This window comes from Miniopterus schreibersii, assembly GCF_964146895.1.
Source record: "Miniopterus schreibersii genome assembly, chromosome: 10".
NCBI lineage: Eukaryota > Metazoa > Chordata > Mammalia > Chiroptera > Miniopteridae > Miniopterus > Miniopterus schreibersii.
In genome coordinates this window covers 14,215,041-14,241,579 of record NC_138110.1, presented here as the reverse complement: position 1 = coordinate 14,241,579, position 26,539 = coordinate 14,215,041, and the positions used below count along the sequence as shown (strand labels likewise).

Below are 26,539 nucleotides of genomic sequence, written 5' to 3'. Positions count from 1 at the left end.
TACAGTGCAAATTATATACACAAAGTAGATGTCAAAGATGGTTGAAATTATGACGGACTAAAAAATGTCATTAAAATTTAATTTTCTTTAAAAAAAATTTTTTTTTCTTTTCTTTTTTTAAGTTTCTTTATTTTTACTGTTGAAAATATTACAGATGTCCCCATTTTGTCCCCATTGATCCCCTCCACCCCGCATCCATCCCACCCCCAGGCCTTCCCCATATCAATGTCTGTGTCCATGGCTGATGCTTGTAAACATATAAGTTCTTTGATTAATCTCTCCGCACCCACTCCCCCCAAATTTAATTCTTTTTATTAGCAGTATAAAATATTATGCTCTTATTTAAATTCTTAATATTCAAAATGCATTTTTGGGGGGGGGGGGTGGAAATCTTGATATAACATTGTGATAAAGGGATTTGAAGATCTTGTTCTAAATTGAGGTTTTTTTCTATTTTGGTTGTTTTTAATGCTGCCATAGTGGGAAAAGATGCTTCCCAAAGTTATGGACCATTGCAGGAGGTGGGTTATTTTCACTACTTTCTTGATAAAGTTCATTTTCCAATCCCACCTACCAACCATGCCAAAGGTTTAGTTGAAATTTGGATGAAGAATTTCAGTTTCCCAATGTCAGTCCATTGTTCCTGCAATGTAGATTAGAAGATGTTGCATTGGATTTATATAGTTTAAACAAATAAATTCAAATACACTGAAACTCCCATTTGGGAGATTTTTTTTAACAGTTTAGAAAATTTTGTTTATGGTATTTTAAGCATACATATCTGATAGTTATCAAAGGTAATATTCATACATAGTTTTTAGCACTAAATCATGAGTGGCTTCCCAACATCTGTTTCTAAACTATTCTCTCCATACCCTGAATTTCTTTCTAAAAGCAATTTTTGTGTGTGTGTGGTTAAATATTATCTTTACCTCAAAAAGACACACTAAACATTTTTTGTCCTAACAAAATATTTGCCAGATAGCATTTGCTAAAAGAAAAGGTCAGCAAGTTTGAAACTGCTCTTTTTAAAAGGACAATGAATAATGTTAAGTTCTTTGTCATAACATCTCAGGAAATCACTGTGAGAGACAAAAGATTGTAAGTCATGCTTCATCTTTTAGAGTGCAGTAAAGAGTTCTCTTAAAGGGACTGTTGTGAAGTCCTTCTTACTACACCCGTCACCCCTAAAAATAAAATGAACCTCATTGATGATGTGTAGCAATCTATGAACTTCTGGCTTCAGTTTCTTGACTGCAGTAGCTAATTTGTGAATGTTTCAGTGAAGATTTATTTTTTTGTGTTGGAATTTTTGTAATTTAATCCCAGAATTTTAAACTTCCTATAGAGAAGCTGCTTCTTTAGTTGTTATTGTTACAGTTTTGAAAAAAACTATATTGTTTTGATTAAAGAAGCCATTTACTGTTGAGAATATACACCTTCTCTGCTAAACTTTTGATTTAGTGGTTCGTAAAAAATAAGTTTTTTCAGGTATGTCATCATTGGAACAGGATCAAGCATATACCCTAAGCAAAGGCATGTTGGAAATAGCTGTACTTTTCTTTCAACAGCAGAGCAATCCTCCCACACTGTGTAATTTATTCTGATACATGTTTCTTCAAATCTACAGCAATATTTTCTAAGCATCTTCCAACTGTTTGCTGACAAATGAATGTATTTTATTTTGCAGTCATATTTTCTGGTTTTCATATTTTAACATTTGTTTGTTTATATTTGTGTTTTCTACCTTTCCAGAAATAACCAATGTTTCCCCAGAGCTATGTGACTTTTGGTCTTTTTTTTTTTTTAATATATATTTATTGATTTCAGAGAGAGGAAGGGAGGAGAGAGAGATAGAAACATCAATGATGAGACAGTCATTGATCTGCCGCCTCCTGCACGCCCCCTGCTGGGGATCGAGCCTGCAACCCGGGCATGTGCCCTGACCAGGAATCGAAACCTCGATCTCCTGGATTATAGGTCAATGCTCAACCGCTGAGCCATGCTGACCGGGTGGCTTTTGTCTTTTGGCATTAAATTTATCATTTAGTTTAGCAACAATTTTAAAGTATTTAATAATCTCATCTCTAAATATCATTGGGGAAAAAATGATAGGCATTCAATCAATCTTGATGTTCTGAACACCTAATTTTTAAAAGCCCTTCTGTGTGTGATGGCATGGCATTGGGGAGGCTTCAGTGAGCCAAAGTCCTTCATTGTCCTTGACCTCACAGGTTTCTTGTCTCATGGGGAGAGAGCCAAATAAACCTTAAATGTCATGTGAAAAGGATAACTGTGGAACACATGTCAGGGGCACCCATATACAGTTTGTATGAGGTCAGGGAAGGCTTCTCCAAATGAGTGACATAAATTTAGACCTAGAGATAAACGAGAGTTAGATGAAGGAGGTTGGGGAAGAGTGGGAAGAGTCTTCCAGGAAGAGGGAACAGCAATGTGAAGGACTGACGGTGAGAGCAATCTGGTCTTACTCACAGGACAAAAGGTTCGACAAGACTGGGTCTTGGAAGGTGAGGAGGGAAAAGGAAGGGATGTGGACAGGCAAATGGGCTGAACCATGGAGAGCCTTCTAGGTCACTTTTAGTTATTTATTATTTTAATCTTCACCTGAGGATATTTTTTCCATTGCTTTTTTCAGGGAGAGTGGAGACAGAGAGAGAGCGTGAAACATCGATGCGAGAAAGACACATCGATTGGTTGCCTCCCGCACGTGCCCCGACCAGGCCAGGGATGGAGCCTGCAACCCAGGTACGTGCCCTTGACCGAAAATGTACCTGGGACCCTTCAGTCTGCGGGCTGATGCTCTAACCACTGAGCCAAACCAGCCATGGCTAAGTCACTTTTATTGAGCCTGGACTTTTTTCTAAGGACAATAAAGAGATGTGAAAAAGTTTGAGCAGAGGACTGACAAAAAGGTATGTTTTGAAAAGGTCTTAGAGCTTTCAGTGTGGAAGATATAGTAGAAGTTGACCAGGTTGGAGGCCTGGAGATCAGTTAGTGATCAGTCCCAAACTGAGGTGACAGGCCAGAGGTTGAGTCAGGGTGATGGAGATGGAGAGAAGGGATTCCAGTCAATGGGTACTTGGGACGTAGAATCTACAGACATGGCAATGGAATAGATGTGAGGGAGTCCATGCCACTAGAGAGTGGGATCAATGAGCGATGGATCTGGCTTGGTGGGTATGTGGGGCTGAGTTTCCTGGAAACAGGCTCTGGAAATCCACCTGTGAGAGAAGCAGAAGGAAAAGCTGACCCACAATGTTGTAGAGACTGTGACCTCAGCCAATTTACCAGGAACTCTGGAGCTTGGGCGTCTGTCTATTCAGAATGGGCCCAAATTAAGGCAAGAGGGCCAACCAAGCCTTTGTATCTCTACATCACTGTCTGCAGCGTGGGAAGGGGTGTAAACTTGGGCAGGATAGTTCCCAGGAACTGACATAAGACGGTGGCCAAGGCAATTTGCAGGGAGGGGCTCAGTTGTGAGTAGTCAGCAGCTAATATGCTTAGCAACTAGGGCTTCAGGGTGTACACCCTGAAGAGAGGTTCTAGACAGAGCACTACGGTATCCGCTACAGTGGCAAAGGTCTTATGTTTTCTTTAGGACATGCTTACTTTTAGGGGCCTGTAGATTTATTATCCATTCCTTAGCTCACAAACAACTAGTTAATTTCAACTATGGGATGTGCAAGGCATTGTGCTAACTGGTGCAGATGATGGAGGTGTTGGGGGCAGATGCAAAGATGAAGATTCACATGGTGCCCAGGTCGCCTCTGTACTGCAGGAGCCCAACGAGATTGGTTTTCAGGTGGAACTGAGTCCTCATTTCCTGTGTGTTCTCTCCTCCTTGAAGGACTAAGCCTGATTGCTTTTCCTTTTCTCAGGTACCTTTCTAGCTTTCCCTTCCCCTCCTCTTGGACTTGAGCGAGTAGGAAACAAGCCAAAGCACCAGTTCCTTTCCAGAAGCTCAGACACAATGTGAAAGTCACAGAGGGTTAGGCAACCTTACAAAATTCTTGACAGGCGTTGTCCTTTGACCCATATTCCTGAAGAATCCTTTGCTGGTATACCAAGTCCCATACTTTCTGGCTCTTGTGTGATTCTCTAGAGTTCCTAAAACAATACTTTTTCTTAAGATTGATTTTAGGGAGAGAGAAGAAGGGAAAGAGAGAGAAACATGGATTTATTGTTCCATTTATTTACACATTCATTGGTTGCTTCTTGTATATACCCAGATTGGGGTCGAACCCGCAACGCTGGTGTATCAGGAGGATGCTCTAACCAACCGAGCTACCCGGCCAGGTCTAAAACAACACTTTCCTCACTCTCTACTCTTCTCCTTCATGAGTAAGGCTGTCTTTCCAGCATTTAGGCCTAAAGAGACAGTAGGAGATAAAGAATTGTGGATCCATTCAGTAGCCAGGACTTAGATGTCACTGAGATATGCCCAAAGTTAAACTGCTAAATTAATGAAACAAGGAGGCCATTAAACTGAGGTGGCTCTGAAGCCATGGTGACCTCTGTAAACAACCCAAAATCTAAACCGGTAAATACCTCAAGATGACACAATCAAAATGCCAAGGATAGCCAATCACAAACAGCCAACTAGGCTTCAAGCTATAGCCAATCAAATAATTTCCTTTCGTTTCTTCATCTTCTCTACGTCATTCATTCCTTGGCTTCTTGTAGGTGGAGCGCTCCTAGCCACTTCCCTCTTGGCAATGCCCGGTTAGCAGAGTTTTGCACAAATAAACTCTTAAAATTTTAAATATGCTGTTTTTCTTTTAACGGAACACAATCACTACCCCTTCAGGTCTCTGAGTGAAATCAGCTGACAAAGGATAAGGGAAATCCTTTCCTAGGTCTCCCCTCAGTTTATTTCTGTTAGGCAAATAATAATTTAAATCTGGTTATCATTTCTTTCAAGAGTATGTTTTTGGGAAATACAAAAAAATCCTGCTTCTACTACTATTTTGGGGTTAAATATAAATGATCAATCTTTTTTTTTCCCTTTTCTTTGCTGGCCATTTGGCTAGAGATCTTTAAATTATAATTCTAGTGTCGAACAGTATAATTCCTTTAAAAACATGCCAACAAATTGAACATATTAAACTCTCTATAAACGCTTAGGCCTAGCTTAGTTTTGAGCTAAAAATGTGTAGCTCAAGTCACAAGGCTGGAGGTTGAGAAGGGTTTGCAAGGACTTCTGATGGTGAGATAAAGAAAAGGCTTTTCTTTTTGTTTTTCTACTCCTTTCCCTGAAGGAACACACCTTTGTGTGCTCTTTCTAACAAAGGAATTTCCCAGTTTCATAGTGGAATTTGGGGGGGATTACAACGTGTAGACTGATATCTCTATATGCCTGCAAAGCTGGCTTCAAACCACAAAAGGATTAAAAAAAAAAAAAAAGCTGGGATTTTGCAATACACTGATTGGAGGAAAAAAACTCAGACATTGAGAGTTAGCAATAAAAACAGCAACAACCAAATCCGAAAGGGTTTGGAATTCCTTTAGTTTCTATTTGGTATAAGAATAATATGATTTCTTTGTTCTGTTCTTTCTTATCTACAGCACTCAAATAATAGCTTATTTCATTCTTGCAGTCGAGTTACTTCTACTATTGTTGCCCAAAGTGGGAGTGGTGCCCAACAGCCTTACATATGTAGAATAATAGAAGGACCGTTTGTACTGCTTCTTTGGGGAAGAGAGGTAGTATCATTTTTAAAAAAATCGTACACTAAAATTTGTTTTTTCTGCTGGGAAATTGAATGATTTCATCGAATGGACTAAGATGGGTGCTTTGCTTTTAACTATCGGTCTACCTGGCAGAGAGGTTTTTCCAAAATCCTCTTTGTAAGCATAGAACGGAGATAATTTACAAGAAACGATCTTTTACTTTGGGTTGTTTATAGTTTTTAAAAGCAGATGCAATGTTATCTGTTGCCGTTTGTGCAAATGATGAATTGTGTTTTCAAACTAATTTCCTCCAGCCGAGGCTTGACCAAAACACTGGGCTTTGTACAAAGCTCTGCTCACAAAGTATTTGGCATTATGAAGCCACGAGGCAGTTCTACACCCAAGGCACTTTATAAGCATTCCAGACTTTAGAGCGATTCTGACCATTCAAACACTGCTGTGCTGTGCTTTCAACTCCTAAGAGAAAGGAATGGGGGAGGGGCAAGACGGCATTTGAAGTAAACAAAGATTCCAAATCTAGGAAACCTAGGATTTACTCTGGTATGCCTATTATGAAATTCCATATATTGTACTATGTGTAGCGTTATCAAGATTTCCGATATGCAGGTGTTTGGATACTATTCAATGCATGTAATGTTTTCACATGCATATTAATAAGGGCCCACTTTTAGGAGAAGAAAAAGGCCTCCTTTCAAATGAAATCAAGCCCAGGTAAAGCTGAAACTCAACCCACAGAGAACTGGCACCGTTTTCAGGCTTAAAGATGAGTTTCAATTTCATCATCTTGTAACAGTGATAAATGTGAGGCCGTGGCTGGCCAAATTTGCAGATTACAATAGGTCTTTCTAAACACGTGGAAATATGTTGTCCCAATTTTACGTGCACCTCCAAACAATTTGCCGTTTGGAATGAAAGACGAACAGCTCTTCCGTGAGACAATCATTTGGTTCATTTACATGAAAAGCCTTAAATAGCAAAAATGCTACTTCAATTTACATCACACCGTGTCCCCATAACAGAACAATGGCTTCCTCAATGGAAGCTAATGCAAAGGAGAGGCACACTGAGATTTAAAAAGACCAACTTCCCAACACTTTGCAAATATTAGGCAATTAATCTAATTTAAAATAAAACACAACGACGCTCCCTAGGCTGGGAGTTTTCACTGCAGCAGGAGTGAGCCTTTTGAAGAGGTTATGGTGACATTTTTTTTCTATCCTTGTATTTTGTACTATTTCTAGGGTATGCACAATTAGCTTGACAGGGGGGGTTTCTCTCTCGTTTTAAAAGACCTCTCCAATGAGTGCAGGTCTGTGAAGCATGTAGGAACCAGGGCACAGGGCTGGATAAATAGCATACCTGACGTGGTGGTAATATATATTGTCTCAGTCGGATGTGTTGACGATTCTACACCTTTGTGGGCTTTACGGGGTTTATATATTGCATATGTATCCTTTTGTGTTCTGTAGGCTACGACCACCTGCTGTATGCACAATATGTGCTTGTTACCTTTGTATCCCACCTCCCTTCTTGAATTTAAAGACCTAGCTATTACATCTTGTTTACTCAATATCATTCCCCCATTAAAAAAAAAAAAAAAAAGAAAAAAACTACATGAACTGAACATGCCATGTTTCAATTTGGCCCCAGTGGCTTTTTCTCTGAAAGCAAAAACGTGTGTCTTTTACACCAGGGCTTTTCTCCCCACCCCAGGGGGTGTCTTCCATTCTTTTGTGGCTCAGTTTAAGGCGAAAAGGGCTCCAAACCACAAACTCAGCGAAGAGAGCCCCTTCTTCCACCTCCAGGCAGAGTTTCCGACTGAATTTATCTGAAGATAGCGTGCTCTCTTCTTACTTATTTGCCACCATTCCGAGGACAACAGCACACCACCTTGGCTTCAAGATCCCGGGTAGGGGCTCACGGTCCTTCTCAACCCTCTCTGGCGAGGCCTTGCTTCCTTCCACTCGAGTAAGTCGCGGCTTGGGGCCATGGCAAGGACTGGGTGCGAGCCTGAAATGTCGTTTGAAAAAAAAGCAGCCCTCCCTCCATCCCCTCACCACCACCACCACCCGCTCTCCGGGGCGAAGCTGCACGCCGGCGGCCCCAGATGGGCGAGACTTGGCAGGTCCGCGGGGCTCCTCTCGCATCGGCGGCGGCGGCACCGGGGCGCCCGCCGGCCGCGGGGCTTCGCGCTCCCGCTCCCGCTCCCGAGTCCTCCCTTCCCCCACCGGCCGCCCCCTCCCCCTCTCCCGCGCTCCCTTTTGTTCGCTCGCCGCTCCGGCCGAGCCACCGCCGCAGGGCCCGCACCCCCGGCCCTAGGCCCCGGCCAGGCGGGCCGTCCCGCCGCCGCCGCCGCGCGCGCGGCCTAGAGCGCGGCGCCCGGGAGGCGCGGGGCCCGGGCCGGGCGCACGGCGAGGCCGCGGCGGCGGTGGCGGTGGCGGTGGCGGTGGCGGCGGCGGGGCGGCCGGGAGCCGGGAGGCGGCGGCAGCTGCGGCGCGAGGCCGCTCCGCCGCACACGCACACACAGACCCCGGCGGCGGGGATGCGGATGACACGCCCGTAACATGGAAGCCGCCGCCGCCGCCGCCGCTACGACGACAGCAGCAGCAGCAGCCACAGCAGCAGCAGCCGGCGGCGCCGCGCTGAACAAAGGTCATCCGAGCTGCGGCCCAGACGCCCGGGCTTGACCGCTGCGAAGGCCAACCCGGGAAGGGGGTGGGTGTGCGCCCGGGGGGGCGGGGGCCCGAGCGGCCGCGCGAGCGAGGGGCGCAGGGCCGTGGAGGACGGGGCGCGCGGGTGGGCGCCGGGGCGAGGTGGGGGCGCGGCCCCTCGTGCCACCCCGCGGCTCGGGAGGAGCGTGTGAGGCTCAGGCCCGCGCGCTCGGCCGCAGGGGCCTGTCCCACCCTGGCCTTGGGGACGGCTGGCCTTCGCGCCCGGCCAGCTTTCTTGGGGGGCCGAGGACGAGCCGGCGTTGCTAGGCCCCACAGGTTCAGAGAGGGGGGCCACGTGGGCTCGGGAGCTCGCCTCCTCCCCCTCCAGCGCTGGCTGTGCACAGAGGATTTTTAGAGGCCTCTGCGCCCCTCTTTCCCACTGCCCCTTCGCCTGCCCCCCACCCCCACCCCAGGCATCTCTAGTGTTCTGCCCCCGAGGTGAAGGGATTTGGACTTCTCCCCCCAGGTGCTTGAAAGAAGAGAAGGTCGGAGGAGGAGGAGACTGGGGGGGCTGCTGGTGGTGGTGACAGGGCTGGGAGAGAGCGAGGGACGGGAGGAGGGGGCTGGGTGGGGTGGGGGTGACAGGCAGAGAGGAGCCTGGTCAACAAGCCAGCACCACTCAGCCAGGAGGCCGAGGCCGGCTCCCGCAGCCAGCGCATCCCGTGTGAGCAGACACACATAGATTGCTTTCTTGGGGGCTCTTTGTCAGCCACCAACACAGGGAACACACACTGACACACACGTACACAAAGATCTGAGCCAGGTTGTGGGAGGTAAGTGGGGGAAGGAGAAGGAGGGGGCAACAGTGTCTGCGGTGGGCTTTCGGGTGGAGGGGCGGGGGGATGGGCCCTCAAGGGGCTCTGGGGTGCTGGTGAGGTGGGCATTTCCAAGGCTGTGTGCTTGTGCGGTGGTGGGGGACACACGATGACCTTGCCCCTCCTCAGGAAGACCTCAGAGGGAAAGGCAGCCCCCCAGCGAGATCCCCCCGGGCTGATGATTTTCAGGGACTTGTTGGCAACTCGGCGAGGGTTGCCATAGCTTTTTTATGTAGGGTGACCAGAACCGGCTGAAACTGGTTTGAGGCAGATCAGCTCCTGAACACAATGCAGTCACTGAGCTACTACAGTGGGATAGCAGCTTCCTCCCTTCATGGCAGCCAAAAGCAGAGGAGCTTGCAGGAAGGTACCATCCCAACACAGTATGTGAATGCACACTTAGACACCACACAGCACTGGTATGTGACTAATGGAGTCCTGAAAGATTCTGTGCAGAGAAGATGGGGGAAAACTGTGCAGGTTTGCAAGGTCTGAGATGACTTGGGCTTTTCCTGCCTTTTTCTTTTGCTTAAGGGATGGACAAGGAGCTGAGATTTATGACCCATATTAAAGAGAGAGAGAGAGAAAAAAAAATGTGACTTGCCAGGGTGGGGACACTTGGTGTATGCAGTTTCTTCTCTCTCTCTTTCTCTCTCTTGTTTTTAGCAAAACCAAACCAAAATGAACTGATGGATTTGTAATGGTAGTTTGTTTGTTGCTGGAGATTGCTACTTTGCATGCTTTTTTTTCTTTTTCTTTTTTTTTTCTCTCTCTTGCAGGGTATGTTCTGTTTTGTGCTTTTCCTTTTAGAAGCTACTAAAGGGTGTTGGGGATACTTCTGACTATTATGAAGGCCAAAAGGTAACAGTATTGTTCTAGAAAATGAGCATAAATGCTTTTCAGTGATGCTGTAAGGCATACATGCTGTCTTTTTTTTTTTCCTTTCCTTGTAGGCCTGTTGACGGGCTGCTTTTAACCCTTTCATGTTTGCAGAGAATGCCACTGTGTGACAGTAACTGAACACTGGTCCAAAGTCTTTCCCAAAGGTCAAGGTTCACAAGGTGAGATATGATATTTTGAGCATGAATTTAAGTATTTATTTGAAGATCCATTCAGACACAGACTGACAGTGGATTGGTACCCTGGAAATAATATCGGGTTCTAGGTGGAGAAGAAAATACTCAATGTTATCCATGTTTAATGGGATTAGAGCGACTTTATGATGGTATTTCTATCCAGGCGAAATCAGAATGACTTCACTAAATCACATGTGTCTAGTCATTTAGAAGATTCAGGCCTGGAAAAAGAAGCAAGTTTAGAGGATGTTAGGCGGCAGGGCCTTGTGGAGAATGCACTGTTTTGCATAAGACTAAAGCAGCACACATGTAGCATTTTCCCAATGATTACAAAAAAGGGAAGGACTTCGCCAAATTGAGGCAGCCTTGCCACCTTTTTGGGATTTGAGAAGTCTGAAGGTAGATTTGCCTTTTGTTCATTCGTCACCTTTTACCTTGCTTTCTGTTAACCTGAAAGGTTTTTCACTCCGAGTCAAGTGGTGGAATGGCTTTTATTGATTTTGGGGGCTGTTGACGGTGAGTTTGCCATTGGATTATTTGTGGCATACATTTTAATGTGGAATCCTAATGCAATACCAGGAGGAAAGCCGGTATTCTGGCTTCATCTGTGAAAAGATGCCTGTTAACTCAAAGCTTTGCAGCAGTGGATGCAGAAAATGTCTAATGCCTTAAGAGATGGCAGTTAGATTTGAGCTGGCATTTTTACGCACCCTCCAGAAGCAGAGGTTTTGGAGAAAGAGAAGAAAGCAGGAATGAGTGTAGCCAAGTGAAGAACAAAGGCAGTGAGAGCTTACAGGGGAACACTAAACATTTTGCCTTGGGGTTCCTTGTGAAAAGAACTTCCACTTCCCCAAACAGGAAACCAGCAGCTCCAGAATCACATCCAATATGATGTCATCAACAGATAGAACTGGTTCCGTCTTCTGGTTTGGTAAACGTACAGTCAAGGGGAGCCCATACAAGACATGATTGAAAATAAATTCCTCCCCTACTTTGAAGAGGGTATTTTGTTCCTCTTTGCGGTTAGCAGAGCAGAATCTTTTCAGAAATGCCGAGGATCTTAGAATGGGTTGTGTGCTGGCAGTTTGTGGGCAGAATATCTGCCCTGGAGGGTGTCAAGTATGCAAGGGTTTTTGTTGTTCAAAATTTTTTCGTACACTTGCAGAGCTTCCAGTTTGTGAGAAAACAGGCAAAGGGAAACAGGAGTGCATGGTCAGTTCAGAGCACTTTGTGTAGTATTTAATAGAGATAAATGTAATCTCAGACTGATAGACCAGTAAATAGCTTATGTGATGGAACAAAATTCTTTACAAATCACTGTGCTGAAATTGGTTTTCAATTCTGCAATGGTTTGGACTGCCAGAGGTGCTGTGTCTGAGTGTGGGCAGAAATCTGCTTGCAAAGCAGATCCTGGTCCATGTTGCACGATGTGCTTCTCCTGCTTTTTTGGTGCCAACTAAAACTCAGATGGCTAATATGATAAACCTTAATTAGCTGCTACAATAAGCTGTTTTATAATTTAGTCCTTCACTCCTGTCTTTAGAAAGCCAGTGATTTTTATGTAACTTTGACAGCTGACCCCTTACACGGACTCTTTCTTGGTAATATGTCTAAAAGCCCTTTTTGTAAAGCATTGCATGTCACAGAATGTTCTGGTTTACTCTGTCTGTGGCTTTTAGCTTTGTTCCTCCCCCTCCCCCAGAAGGCTCCTGGAAAATAGCATTTGTTTTGCATTTAGGCCGGTCTTTCCAGCTGCAGATGCCGTGTGAGGTTGGAGAGCTGGTTCTCCAGGGCGGCAATCAGGGAGCTCATCTTGGATGGAGGTCTGTCTCAGGTGGCGAGCTCCTGCTGAGGTGTAACAATGTGGCAGCTCAGGTCCCCGGGAGAGAGGATCAGAGTGTTCCCGGCTTGGGAATGTGAATGTGACTGTGCAGAACAGCCACAGCATTAGCATTCGCTTTCCTGGAAGAGCCAGGAGGGAACAGGATGGCGTCTATACTTGAGGCCGAGGCCTGCGTGTTGCTGTCCCTGTTGCCTTGGAGGCAGCCACACCTGGAGCCCGGAGCCCAGGGCCTGGTCGGGATTGCCTGCAGCAGTCCCCAAGGCGGCCATCTCCTCTGGAGGAGAGGAATGCGTGGGTTTGGCTGAAGAGGGTACACTGGAAAGAAAGTGTCACTGGCTGTTGAACCTTTGCTTGTTTTTGTCATTAGCCTACTTAGAATCATGTTTTCCATGTGAAGGAACATGGGATCCAGGGCTTTTAGAACTCAGCCTTCTGGTTCTGGAGGCCTTTGCTAGCTCTCTTTTGTCACAAAGAGATTCCCCACCCCCACCCACCTTGACTCCTTTTTAAAGGAGGGTCTAGGAAGGAGGCATCCAACAGGGGAATGGCATTTTCTGCTTATACGTTTCACCAGGAGGGGTTAGAATTTTAGGATTTCTAGTCTCCCAACCCCTTTATTTCTTCCCGTGAAATGCTTTCTTGGGCATTGCTGTGGGGCATAGTCTGTCTTCTGTTGATTTTGAATAACCTTCCCCATGTCCTTGGTAGAACTCCACCTGGCTGTGCACGGCTGGGGCAGAGGTTGCCAATACAAGGGAAACTGGAAGTATCTGGAAAAGATCTGGGGTTACTTCTGCCTCATTGCACCAAAATCTTTTCTTAATTAATACAGTTCAGTAACAACAAAACAATAACAGCAGCTACTCTAAACATGAAGGAAATCCACTACAGCTTTGTGTTAATTATATTTAGGGGATGATCTTTAACCGAGCTATGATTAAATAATTAATAAAAAAATTTTTAAATTGACATACAGTAAAATTTACTCTGTGGTGTACAGTTCTCTGGGTTTGACAAACGTATTGCACTGTGTTGTATCCGCCACCACAGTCCATCAATAAGGAATAGTTCCATTGTCCCCAGAATTTTCCTGTTTTCCCTTTGCAGTCAGACTCTTATCCCCACCCCAGCCTCCTCTCAGCCACATAGTTCTGTTCCTGAATCTATGTCTTTTCCAGAATGTCATACAAATATTTGAGATTCATCCATATTACTGTATGTATCCATACATGGTTCCTCTTTATTGCCAAGTTGTAGGCCACTGTATGGATGTACCTCAGCTTTTTCTCCATTCACCAGTTGAATGACAGTAGGTTTTTTCCTGTTTTTGGAGATTGTGAACAAAGCTGCTGTTTTGTTTGAACATAAGTTCTTATGTCTCTTTGGTAAATACTTCGGAGTGGGATGGCTGGGTTGTATGGTAAGTACCTGAGAATTAGAAGTTTCAGTGAAAATGAATTCAGCTCGTCATAGCTCGCACAAAAAAAGATCAAGTCTTGTCAGTGGCAGTTAAGACTTCTCAAGTAGAAGAGTGTAGGAACATTATCTAAAGACACATGAGAGATGATCGTGATAATAGACCACTCACTAACAGGATGACATGCTTTATAACCCAGAACTAATAGGAATTAGCCAAAAGTGGAAACAAAAAACTGCTAGTGGTAAAATCTCCTTTGTTTCCTACAGCAGTTATTTTTAATCTCTTCAGAAACATTTGGCAGTTTAATTTTTGCATTTGTCTTCAGGTTCAGTAAATCACCAAACAATAATAGAATCAAAATTTTGGAAAGTGGTACCAAAGATCTTTGTTGAAATCTTAGTTGTGCAAACAACTTAATTATAATTTGTCTGATTTATTGACTGCCAAAATATTGGTGCTGTTTTAATATTTGAAGTTATTATTCAGCTCTTATGCCTTTTAAGGAAGTGAAAATACTTAAGCAATATCAAAGCATTGAAGGAGATAGATTTTGGAGGCAGATTCTTTTTTTAGAGGCTAAAATAGTGTTCAGGATCGGGAAGAACAGGTAGACGGAGGTTATGGTGATGAGAGGGGGAGAGCCTAGAGAAGTGGGGAGTGATGTTAAATTGGGGATTATTTCATCTACTTAACAGATGCTTAGTGTTTACTAGGTGCCACATGTTGTGCTGGGCACTGGGAAAGCCAAGGGAAAGGAATCCAGAGAAAAGTTAGTGGGAAGTAGCCTACAGATGCTATGACAGGAATGTGAATGGTTCACCCAGTGCCTTGTGTCCAGAGAAGAGCCCTTGAAGAGGTGGCCTCTGAGCTGAACTGTGAAAGGCCAGTAAGAATATGTAAGGCAGGCAAAGACTTGGGGGAAGAATGAGAGTCCGGTGGAGCACGTGTGCAAGGTCAGAGGGAGCCTGGTGTTGCCAGGGGTTTGGGAGGGAGTGGTGGGGGAGAATAGAGGAAGCTTAGGAGGCAGTCAAAGCCACACTTCCGAAGGTCATTCCATCTAGTCCATTTGCGTGTGGACTCCCTTGTGAAAGCAGTATAGGCACAAAGACTTGCTTTTGGTGACAGGTCCCGGGATAGTGGCCGGGACAATGGAATGGAGGCTGTTCAGGCTGGAGGCAGGGAGGTCAAATGATGGGATCAGTGCAGAATCCAGGAGAAAAGACCAGGACCTGATCCAAGGCATTGCAGTGCGGACAGAGTGTAGGTGATGACTGCTCCCGGGGGCAGGCGTGCGTATGGTGGTACCCGATGAGATATGGGGGATGGCGGAGGAAGTGCATAGAGGCTCTCGGAGGTTACTTTCCGCTGGTTGTTTATGTCTCTGAGATCCTGAATTTAGAAGGCAGAATAGATTTGGACGGTGGAGGTGGAGGGGCTTGATACGGTGAGTTCAAGTTTGGGTTGAGTTGCCCGTGGGGGTGTCCTTTGCCTCTCAGATCTGATTGCGATGGAGGTCTAGATTGGGAGGAATTAGCATAGACTAGAGATGATAGAAAAAAGGTGGAAAAAGGGTTGAGTTTGGGGTCCTATACGATAATGGTTTACATAGTAAAAACCATAAGTGAAGTAGGGGGGGTCTCCGAAGAACTTAAGATGCATGCTTCAGGAAGTTGGAGGGCCAAACATTCCCAGACAGGCAGAAAATATCAGTAGCTAATACCCACAGACACTGCAGTCCATCATGGTAGGCCTTTCCATATGTTCTATCATTTATACTGAAACCGTGAGGTGAACTGTGTACTGTTATCCCCGTGGTGCCAGTGGGGAAACTGAGACCAAGATCCTGGCCACGGTCTGCCAGCTCATAAGTGGTAGTAGAGGCAGGATTTGAAGCTTGCTCCTCTCCACCAGGCTATTCTGCCTTGGGGGAGCACAATTGGTGGACATGGGCGAGCCATGGAAGGTGTTTAGGTATGTGGAGGCAAGAGGGAGGAGTTTGAGAGAGGGCACAGGTAAGTGCTAAGCAGCACTGATGACGTTCAGGTTCGAAGTGGCGGATGGTCGAGGAGAGAATATGTGGTGGAGAAGTTAGAGTCCCAGTAAGGGCCCTTGTAATTAGCCAGATTTTCCTGACTTGAGTCATCACGTAGAGAGAATCTGTATCTACGCCAGAGACGGTGCTAGAAATAGCGTGTTGAAAAGACAGACATTTTTATCCGGACTAGGATGAGGATACCAGTTGGAAGGGAGAACAGATATTTTTTGTTTTGTTTATTTTTTGAAAGGGGTGAGAAAATTGAAGTAAATTGAAAGTGGTGTTGAGAAAAATCTTTTGTTTCAACAATAAACAAACATAGGTTCAAGAATTCTTTGAGCCATTTTCTGTAGACGGGAAGTTCTAAATTCTGTTTAAGAATGAGGTGTGTGAGCAAATCCTGCTTAATCTAAACCTGGAGACAAACTGGTCTTTTTAAATTTTTAATTAATTAATTAATTTTTCTGGTCTTTTTAGCTGTCCCAAACAAGTAGCCTCTAGTTGGTTGTGTTTAGGGCCCAAAACAGCAGGCTTGGTATTGTTTTGTTTGCAGTCAAATATTATTACAACTTTACATAATTAGAGATTCCAGACATCTTGAAGGATTTATAGAGACCAAAAGATAAAATCAAGGTGGTGTAGTTCTTGAATGTTTTCTCAACTCAGGCTTTTCCTATTGGAACATAAACCTGCTTTCCAAAGGCTGACTCAGAGTCTAGTGATGGATATTGATTTTGATAGTTTTCTTCTGTGAGGACCGAATTCTTTTTAGGGATCTGTATGGTAAGAATTAGATTGCTGGAAAACTTATTAGGTTAGAAAATGCAAATGTTTACAGTGATCTCCTCATTCTACAGTGAGCCCACGTTGGGGTGGAGGGGAAGGGGGGTCATCCTGTGTTTAGTAATGGGTTTGGAACTAGAACCCAGGAGTCTGGGCTCCCAGTCTAAGGCTGTTGCATCATTACTTTCTCTTCTGCCTTCCAAAATTTATCATACGTATTTCGATGGTATATAAGTCAGCTTATATTTATAATTTTTATATCATGTGAACCTGAAACCATGAGTTATTCAAATTAAGCCTCACATGGATAGGTACTCATCGATTATCTGGTCCTTAACACTTTTGCTGATTTAACATAGCGAGAGTGGGAGAGATAGTTTGAGGTTTGTAGCTTGAGAACTGATTACACCTAGTGTTGTAGTTAAATCGGGGAGGGGGCGGGGGGGGTAAGACCGTGGAGATTTTCAGTTGTCTTTGCCTAGCCCTCAATGAAACAAAACCTGTATTTTATCTCTGACTAGCTATGGGACCTTGAGCAAGTTACTTAAATTCTAAGCCATACTTTTCTTGAGGGTTTTTATTAGGATTAAATGCATATAAAAGTGTTCAGCTGAGTACCTGGCACGTGGTAAGCCCTCTGTAAAACTTAGCTATTCTGTCTTCTGCAGCACCGTTTTTGGGAAAGGGCTTTTGCCAAACATTCTTTTTTCTTTCTGTCTAGGAGTGTGTTGTTTCTCCTGGCCTTCCTTTGATCACATTTATAAGTGGATTTTTTTTTTTTTTGCGCATCATAAAAACACATACAATGAGTGTCTCCTGCCTTGTCTGTAAGGTCTTCAGTTACAGCTGCCCTGTATCTGGTTAAAAGTGGGTGAAATGTGGGCAGGAGGTTACATACTCGTTCCTTCTTGGCTGTACTTTGATTTATAGGGGGAAAATCTTGCATAAATTTTGTAGTTATAATCTTATACTTCAGTGGTTTTTGCTTTTAGAAAAATTCAGCCCAGCGAGTGGCTGTAGTCAACATTGTCTGTCTCTTGGTGTAATATATGTTGATTGGAGTTTTTAAAAACAGACAACTCGATTGTGAAAGTATGGCAGGTTGGCCAATGCCTTTATCTGTCCCTTTTCCCTCGTACTTTGCTTCCCACGTTTGCTCGACATTGATCACTCACTCATATCTTGCTCACTGGGATTTGGTGGTGATAGAAGATTGAGTGCAGAAGGTGTGCAAGGGATCTAGGAGGAATTATTTTGTGTCTAGAACTCCTCTGTCCAGTATGGTAGGCACTAGCCTCATAGGGCTGTGGGGCAGTTGCAATGTGGCTGCTCCTTATTGAGATGAGCTGTAAGCATAAAACACAAGCGAGGTTTTGAAGACGTATACAAAAACCAGATTGTAAAATATCTCGTTAATAGATTTTTATATTGATTACATGTTGGAATGCCACAAGGACCTGAAGCTAGAACTCAGACATCATCTTGCACTCAGCTTACTTTGTTCCTTACAGGGCCACATGACCTAGGTTGTCTCTGTGCCTCTCCCTTAGTGGAACTGTGTTCCCTTTCCTGTGCATATGGCTGTCCCACAGCCCTTATATCACCACATCCTTATTTATTTACTTATTTCTCATACATATTTTATTTATTTTTATTTTTTAATTTTTTAAAAAATTACAGTTTGCATTCAACATTATTTTGTATTAGTTTCAGGTGTACAGCGTAGTGGTTAGACAATCACATACTTTACAAAGTGTTCCCCTGATATTTCCACTACCCAACTGACACCATACATAATGATTACAATATTATTGACTATTTGCCTGTGTTCATTTAAACCACTAGGAGACATCACTTGTATTCTTCAGGCCCACTTCTGAGCCTCAGGACCCAAAATCTCATTGGTCCTGGTCAGCTGTGGCTTGGAAGGCAGGGTTCCCGCTAACCCTAAGTAGGTGACAGGTTTTTTTAAATCCTCACCCAAGGATATTTCTTCTATTGCTTTTCGGGGGGTGGGGGGAGAGGGAGACGTGAGAGAGACACATCAATTGGTTGCCTCCTGCATGAGCCCCGACCAGGCCTGAGCCTGCCACCGAGGTACGTGCCCTTGACTGGAATTGAATCCAGGACCTTTCAGTCTGCAGGCCGATGCTCTCTAACCACTGAGCAAACCGCCTAGGGCTGGGTGACAGTTTTCAGTGGGCTTGTGAGACACCCCCTGAGGGAGTCAGTATAGGCAAATGCAATTGGCTATCTCTGGTGTCAAGGCATTTTATTTTACAATGGGATGCTTTCTGGAGGATGTTATTGTAAGAGCAAAATCTAGTAGCTGGCTTTGTTCAGACATCCTCACAGCCATTGAGTGAATGAGTAAAGGCAATGAGAATGATTTATATGTGTTTATTAGCTGAGTTCAACAAGCTGGAGGCAATGAAAGAGGAGTCTGCCTTTTTATAGAATGTACTCTTGTTCATATATGAAAGTGACATAGTTGATCAACTGTTGGTTTTTTCAGTAAGTGGATTTTCCTTGGTTTCTCCTATCTTTCATCTCTTTTCCTTATAGTCCAGAGTACAGAATTTCTGTATGACCACACTGTTTTGGGAGTGCGGTCTGTAGCTTTGCCTTAATTCATTATTGATGGAAAATTACTTGCCCATAAGTGAATTGAATTAGTGTCCTTAATTTTTATACTGTTTTCTGACATGCTTACATGGATTCTAAGGGTAGAGGTTGGGGGAAGAATACAAGAAATGAAAGATTGAGTATAAGATGAGATTTTTTAAAAAAATTCTCAATGGAGGGGATATATATATATATATATATATATATATAACATATATATATATAACACATATATATATATGTTAGAGAGAGAAAAACATCAATGTGAGAGAGAAACATCGATGGGTTGCCTCCTATATGAACCCCAACTAGGCATGGGACCTGCAACCTAGTATGTGCCATGACTGGGAATTGAACCCGCAACCTTTTGGTATATGGGATGACTCTTCAACCAACTGAGCCACCTGGCTAGGGCTAAGTAGAAATTTTGATGAAGATAAATTTTGAGTAGAGCTGTGAAAAAGAAGAGGGACAGAGCTTGACAAAGAGAGAGATAATCAAAGGAGGGAAATGATGGAGAAGTTGAACACTTGGCACAAGAAGAAAATGTGCAGAGGACATTGAGCATAGTTTTCTGGCTAGGACAGAGATTTTGGCCAGGAAATGAGGAAAAACAAGAGTCTCAAGGAAGATTAGCTAAAGGGTGACTTGGTCACCCTGGAGAGTGCAGCTAAGGAAACTGTGTATTCCGAGCCATTCTTGATTTCTCAGTAGTTGGGTCTCACGGCAACCCTGACAAGTGGGTGATTTGAACCCATTTTATACCTGAGGAATTTGAGGCTCTGAGAGATGAACAGGTATGCCAAGGCTAGGTTGCCAGTCAGTGTGTTGGGGTTGGCATTCATCCTGGGTCTTTCTGATCCTGAAGCCTGTACCTCTTACTGTTGTTCAGTATAGTAGCCAAAGTGTATGAGCTTTTTATTTATTTATTTATTTTTAAAAAGATATTTTTATTGATTTCAGAGAGAGAGGAAGGGAGAGGGAGAGAGAAACATCAATGATGAGAGAGTCATTGATTGGCTGTCTCCTGCACGCCCCCCGCTGGGATTGAGCCTGCAACCCAGGCATGTGCCCTGACTGTGAACCGAACTGCAATCTCCTGGATCATAGGTCAATGCTTAACCACTGAGCCACGCTGGCCAGGCTATATGAGGTCTTTAAAAAAAAATTCTCATTTTTTTTAATCCTCACTTTTTTTTTTTTTTTAATTGATTTTGAGGGGGGGAGGGGGAGAGAGAGAAACGTGGATCAGTTGCTTCCTGTATGCACCTCGACCAGGATCAAACTTACAACCTGGGTATGTGCCCTGATCGTGAATCGAACCCGTGACCCTTCAGTGCATGGGATGATGCTCCAACCAACTGACCCACACCGGCCAGGGCTGTATGAGCTCTTTTGAGTGTAGAAATGGGATCTTTCCCTGGTCAGTTTTGTTCAGTGGTTAGTGTGTCGGCCCATGAACTGAAGGGTCCTGGGTTCGATTCCAGCCAAGGGCACGTACCTGGTTGCAGGCTCTATCCCCGGCCCTAGTTGGGGTGTTTGCAGGAGGCAACCAATTGATGTCTCTCACATCAATGTTTTTTTCCCTCTCCCCCCTCTCTCTTTCTCTCTCCTCCTCTCTCTCTCTCTCTCTTCCACTCTCTCTCAAAAGCAATGGAAAAAATATCCTCAGGTGAGGATTAAAAAAAACGAAATGAGATCTTTTCTCTCTTTCCTATTTACTCAAAAGCACAAAAACCATGTTTAGATTTCAATATTTGTTCTGTTATTGCATAGCAAATGTTGATTGAGTAATGCATTGGACTGAGACACTGGAGGTAGGAAATTTGGCCAAACTGCCAGAGGAATAGTTCATGTGTAATGTTCAGTGTCTAATGAATGCGTAGATGTGTGTTTGAGGCCTCTCATAGGTAGGGGTGTGTGTGTGTGTGTGTTTGAGGCTCCTCGTAGATATGTAATTCTTCTGGCAAATATGCAAGTCTGGTTTATCTGGCCAATGCTAATTTTGGGAAAGATTAAACACATATTTTAGCAGTTGAGTAATAATAATTATGCTTTAGTGGTTTTGATGTAGATGACTCAGAGAATTAAAAAAAAAATGTCTGTTCCTCTAATCTTGAGCATTAGGATATTGTTGACCTCTGTTGGAGTTTCAAATTTAGCTGTAAGTTCTTCGGTTACACGGTGCTCTAATTTCAGGCCGTAGAGGCTAGGACACATTTGTTCCGCATCTTAGGAGACCTCGCCGGGCTGCCTTTCTCTAAGAGGCACTTCAGTGAACAGTGCTTGTCACTGCCTCGTGTAGTTGCTGGGAATTCTGATGGCTCCTATCTTGGTATCATCACCTATTTAGGAGCATCAGCATTGTGGCTTGATTTCTTCTAGGGCTCTCTCTATCTAGGACCCTGCCGCTGACCTTGATGTTATAATAGCTCACATTAATAAGTACTTACTGTATTCCAGGTACTGTGGTAAGCACCTACCTGGGTGTTTTTATTCAGTCCTCACAGTAACTCCATGAGGTAGACCCGATGTCCATTTTTTTACTGGAGAAGACCAGCTTAAAGAAGTTAAGTAACTTACTTGGAACCATGTAACTTTTCAAGGGAAGAACCAGAACTCAGTCCAGTTTGTCTTACTCCAGAGCCTCTGCTTTTAGCTACTGCAGTGCACTGTGGTTTACAGGTGTCATTCCTACAGGCATTGGCAGAGCCTCAGATATCTTCGGGGTTCATAGCCACTGCTTCTGGGTCAACCAATATTTCCCCTGTTGTCACCATCCAGGAGGGATTTCTTGCTTGCTCCTTGACACTGATGTGGCCATGGCTACTGAAAATAGGTAAACATTAAGAGCTACCTTGCTCCCTTTCCTGATTTGTCTTCCTTCACCACATGTATGTGTGCCTACTGTGTGCGTGTGTTTCACAACACAAATAGCTTCCTTTCGACAGTACTCACTGAACCAGCCAAACAAGGTTTTTGTGGTCAGTTTTACGGCATCAAAGTGAAGGCAGAGCCCCTTTAGAAATACCTATTTATTGTTCTTCTTCCATATTTGGGGATTTGTTCCCTTGGGCTGATGCAGAGGTGCCCCTGGGGAGGGAACTACCAGGAGAAACATGGAGTTAGAGTTCAGAAATATGGGCAAGAAGCATCTCTCTCCTACTCCAGGAAGCATTCCTGTTTCCTACTACCATCTCTCAAGGAGGATACTTTCTTGCTCCTGTTTCAAGTATCTCCCAGAGATGTCTCACCCCGAAAGCTTCCAGCCTCAAATAAGCTTGGGTAGTGCTCTCAGCCTGGATCCCTGAAAGGAAGATGCACATCAGAAGTTCAGAGAAGCCTGGAGAAAAGAAGGTTGTGTGTGTATATGTGTGTGTGTGTGTGTGTGTGTGTGTATTTAATCCAGCATTTCCCAAATTTCTAAACTGTAGAATCCCTTCTTCCCTCTTTTTGGTGGGAAGTTTAGTAACAGAGGGAACATTGGTGGGTGAACATTGTTCCAAACTGATGCTCGTCTCGGATGAAATGAATGAAATACGAGAGAGGTCGTTTCCTCCATTCTCCTCTTTTGAATAGAACATACTGATTGATGAAATGATGTCATTAATTCTCTCTGTGTTTTTCTGTTTTCTATCCCAGGAAGAGAACTTTTAAATAAGTTTATTTTTAGGTCAACAGTCAGTAGGCATACTATGAATGATAACTTTGGGGGATGCTCTTAGTCATAATATATGGATGAAAGTACCACATTTCGTAATTCCAAACATGTTGTAAGTGAAATTGATATCTGGTGAGAATTGCTTAGTGATTACGCCATGGCCTCATTTTGGAATATAAGAAGAGTTGTGATAATTATATGGGGAGCCCATTTGTCCACACCCGACCTTGGTTGGTGGAACAGGGTAGGGGGCAGGGGTGGTGAGCTGGAGCAGTGACTTGCACCCACCTCTCTGCTAGAAGGCTCTGGTGTGGATGATGAAGGACCAGGTTTATAGTGATTTGGGAGCATTAGGTCTTGGTGGGAGGAGGACAGGGTGACAAGGGGAAAGTCGGTGTCCTTAGGGCAGGGTTTTCAGCCTTAGCAACACTGACATTTGGGGCTGAGTAATTCGTTGTTATGGGGGTGTCCTATGCATTGTAGGAGGTTTAGCAGTATCCTTGGCCTCCACTCACTAACCCACCAGATGCTGGTGTCACCCCTCCCCCCTTGCCAAGTTGTGGCAACCAAAGATGTCTCTGCACCTTGCTAATTGTCAGTGGCGGTGGAGGGGAAAATCGCCCCAGTTGAGAACCATAGTGTAAAAGCTTTGGAGCAAGAACAATACTTCTAAACTGGGGAGTGAAATCCCCAAAGAAAGACCTCCCAGGGAAGCAAGCAGCGCCTTTGACTAAACCCCCAGAAGTGGAGCAGAGCCTTTAGCTACTCGTTTCCTCTTCCATGTTTTCTGATGCTGGAAGTCTCAAAAATGTTTGCACATATTTTAAATTTAGCATGTAAAACAAAGAAAAATTACGGGTAAAATGAGAAAGGAAATGGCAAAAAGTAGAGCTGCTGGGTCGATGGGAGCATTCCAGGGATGAAGACCCTTGTGCAGGATTTAGGATTTATGTGCAGACATTTAGAGGGTATTCTGGTGACAAAGGAAAATTACTTTGAAGTCCCCCTTTTTGTACTCAAAATATCACTTCTAATTTAGAAAATCTATATTTGCTTCAAGCTGTAATTGTAGAGATGCTACTAAAAAGTGTGGTCTTTATAAAATTCCTAAGGAATGCTTCTAAACCCTCTAGGAGTTTTCATCCTAACCCGGGAACCCTTTGTTTTTTGTATTTAGATGAATAAGTAAGTGATTTCTTAGTTTTGAAATATTGGAATTCACCAAACATGCTTCATTAAAAGAAAAAGAGGCAGTTTATATCCAACAGTGAAGGAATTTAGACCTTTTTTTTTTTTTTTTTTGCTTTCTCATCGTGAAACTATTTGAATAGCCCAGTTCAAGCAGAGGCTGTAATGGATTTTCCTGAAGTTTATTCATGGTGACAGGGTTAGCCCTGACCCTTTCAGTATTTCTCATTGACGAATTAGTAAATTCCAGCACAAGGGTCTTTCAGTTAAAAGAATGTCTATCCAGTGGGAAATAGAGTTCGTACAAAAGTACCTTTGACGGAATTGCCAAGATTGATGATTTTGACTATCCTGAAGTTCATAGGAAATTTAAACTTCCATCTATTTCCCTGTAGATACCAGATTTTGAAAATGCACACCTACACTTAGGTGGATGAACTTTGAAAAATATTTTTCCCTTTTCAAAATGTTTGATGTGCATCCTAAGCCTTTCTCTGAATTTTACATATATATTTTATGTATCTATATAAAAATGCAATATGCTTATTAAAATTAAAAAAATGTACGCACACACATATATTGTTTTATGACCTGATTTCTTCCCCCTAAATGGTGTATCTTTTTTTTTTTTTTTAAATATGTCTTTATTGATTTCAGAGAGAGGAAGGGAGAGAGAGAGAGAGATAGAAACATCAGTGATGAGAGAGTCATTGATCGGCTGCCTCCTGCATGCCCCCCACTGGGGGTCGAGCCCACAACCCGGGCATGTGCCCTGACTGGGAATTGAACCGAGATCTGGATCCTAGGTCGATGTTCAGCCGCTGAGCCACGCCGACTGGGCCCTAAATGGTGTATCTTGATTTTTCCACATCAGTATCTGTAATAGCTCTACCTTACTTTTAACAACTGAATAGTATGCCATAAAAAGATGTAGTATAAACAGTGTAAATGTGCTTAACACAATGGAACGGTACACTTAAAAATGGTTAAGATGGTAAATTTTATATGTATATTATCACGATTAAAAAAAGGAATGTAGTTGTTCTAGCCGGTTTGGCTCAGTGGTTAGAGCGTCAGCCCTCGGACGGGAGTCTGGGGTTCGATTCCAGCCAAGGGCACGTTACCTGGATTGAGGATCCCCTTCTCCTGTCAGGGCAGTGCAGGACGCAACCAATGGATGTGTCTCTCTCACGTTGATGTTTCTCTCTCTAAAAAGCAATATAAAAAATATCCTTGGGTGAGGATTAAAAAATAAAAGGAATGTAGTGTAATTGATTTATTAATTTGCCTGTTGGTGGACATTTACATGTTTCCCAGTGTTTTGCTGTATTACAGATAACTGTACCACACATTTTTATACAGATGCCCCTCACTTTGGAAGGTTTCGGTTTTTTGCTTGAAAACATTGCCCCTGTGCCCTGAGATAGAGCAAATGGACCCTTGCTCTTTTTTCTTTGGAGTAACTCAGGGAAGAGCAAGTTTCTTCCTTCTGGCCTTGAAGAGTTTATTGGCTGTGGGGCTGCTGTTGGAGAGAGACTTCTGTACTAATCTCCTTAGCTGGAGGTGTTCTTTCATTAGCTGCAAACTCAGGGGGGGCCTGGACAAGCCCTGCCCTGAGCACTTTTTCACTCTCACAAACCAGATATCTGCGGAGATGGTCAGCCCAGGGAGATTTCCTGCTTCCCAAAGGCATTCCTGGAGGTGAAATGAAGGACACCCCTAGGGAGAACACAGTCAGATAACTGGGTTAGCGGCTCATTCCAGTACACAGTGTGTGGGCGCGAGGAGTCTCTGGGCAGGAAGAACCCAGCCAGCTGTTCAGGTCTGCATGCAATGGTCTGGGCTTTAGTTAACTGTAACTTATGTGTTTAAATTTTTTTAGCAGAGCCATCTTTTCACATGCTAACCTGAGGGCAGTCCTGCCCTTCAAAATTTACGTCCTGCTTTCTAAAGAAAAACAAGGGGCATGTATTTTGGGAAGCTTTGTGTATTCAGTAAGTAGATATACCGCAGCTCAAGAACCTTAGCGCCGGTGGTAAGTCAGCACAGTTCTATTTTTACTCTGGAGCAAGAAAAAGAAAACAGTGGTCATGCGGAATGACTGGAGTTGCTTAATTTGGGTATGTTTGATGCAGGTATAGTCACAGGGCGATCCAGCCAGCACCTTGCATGTCATGGGTGGGTGGTGGGGTCTGGTGGGGGAAGAAGAGATAAACTGTCTGGTTGCTGCAGCCATGTGGACCTGTCTATCCCCTTCCATCTGGGCCTCCCCAGAAAACCACAAAACAAAGCAGGACCCCTGAGCTGGAGCACACGGGAGCGTCTGTGTCCTGCAGGACTAGCGAGAGTGCCCTCTTCCAAACCCGAGTCCCTTTCCAGATGCTAGAGCCGCGCCGAGCCCGGGAGTGGCGGTCAGCCCCGCGTCCTGAGAAAGTGACCGAGGTGGCCAGCTTTGTGAAGGCGGCCTCACCCGGGAGTCCCTCAGGGCAGAGGAGAGACTGCATGCAAATTGGTGTTCCTCTGAGCAGGGGCTCTGGAAGTAAAGGAGCCCTCCACAAACGGGCTTTTTGTTTGGTTAGTGCTTTGCTTTCAAAAATGGCCTCTTACTGCCCTGCTGTTCTCTCTTCTCATTGCCTTTTGTGGGTGCCCTGTACTCCCGGAAATCAGAAA

General features: G+C 44.1%; 1 protein-coding gene across 14 annotated transcripts in view; it reads left to right on the top strand.

Annotated features, from left to right (window-relative positions):
* The first annotated feature begins 7,384 nt into the window (after window positions 1–7,384).
* The window catches only part of ZNF532 (zinc finger protein 532), a 93,696-nt gene continuing 74,541 nt past the window's right edge, over window positions 7,385–26,539 (top strand). For 3 of the 14 annotated variants that reach the window (XM_081149356.1, XM_081149361.1, XM_081149351.1), the window contains exons 1-3: window positions 8,151–8,427; window positions 10,018–10,099; window positions 10,232–10,299. In XM_081149356.1, the coding sequence (XP_081005482.1) occupies window positions 10,086–10,099; window positions 10,232–10,299 (82 nt within the window). In that variant the 5' untranslated portion in view covers window positions 8,151–8,427; window positions 10,018–10,085. The other 11 variants (XM_081149358.1, XM_081149359.1, XM_081149360.1 and 8 more) reach the window with 11 other exon arrangements.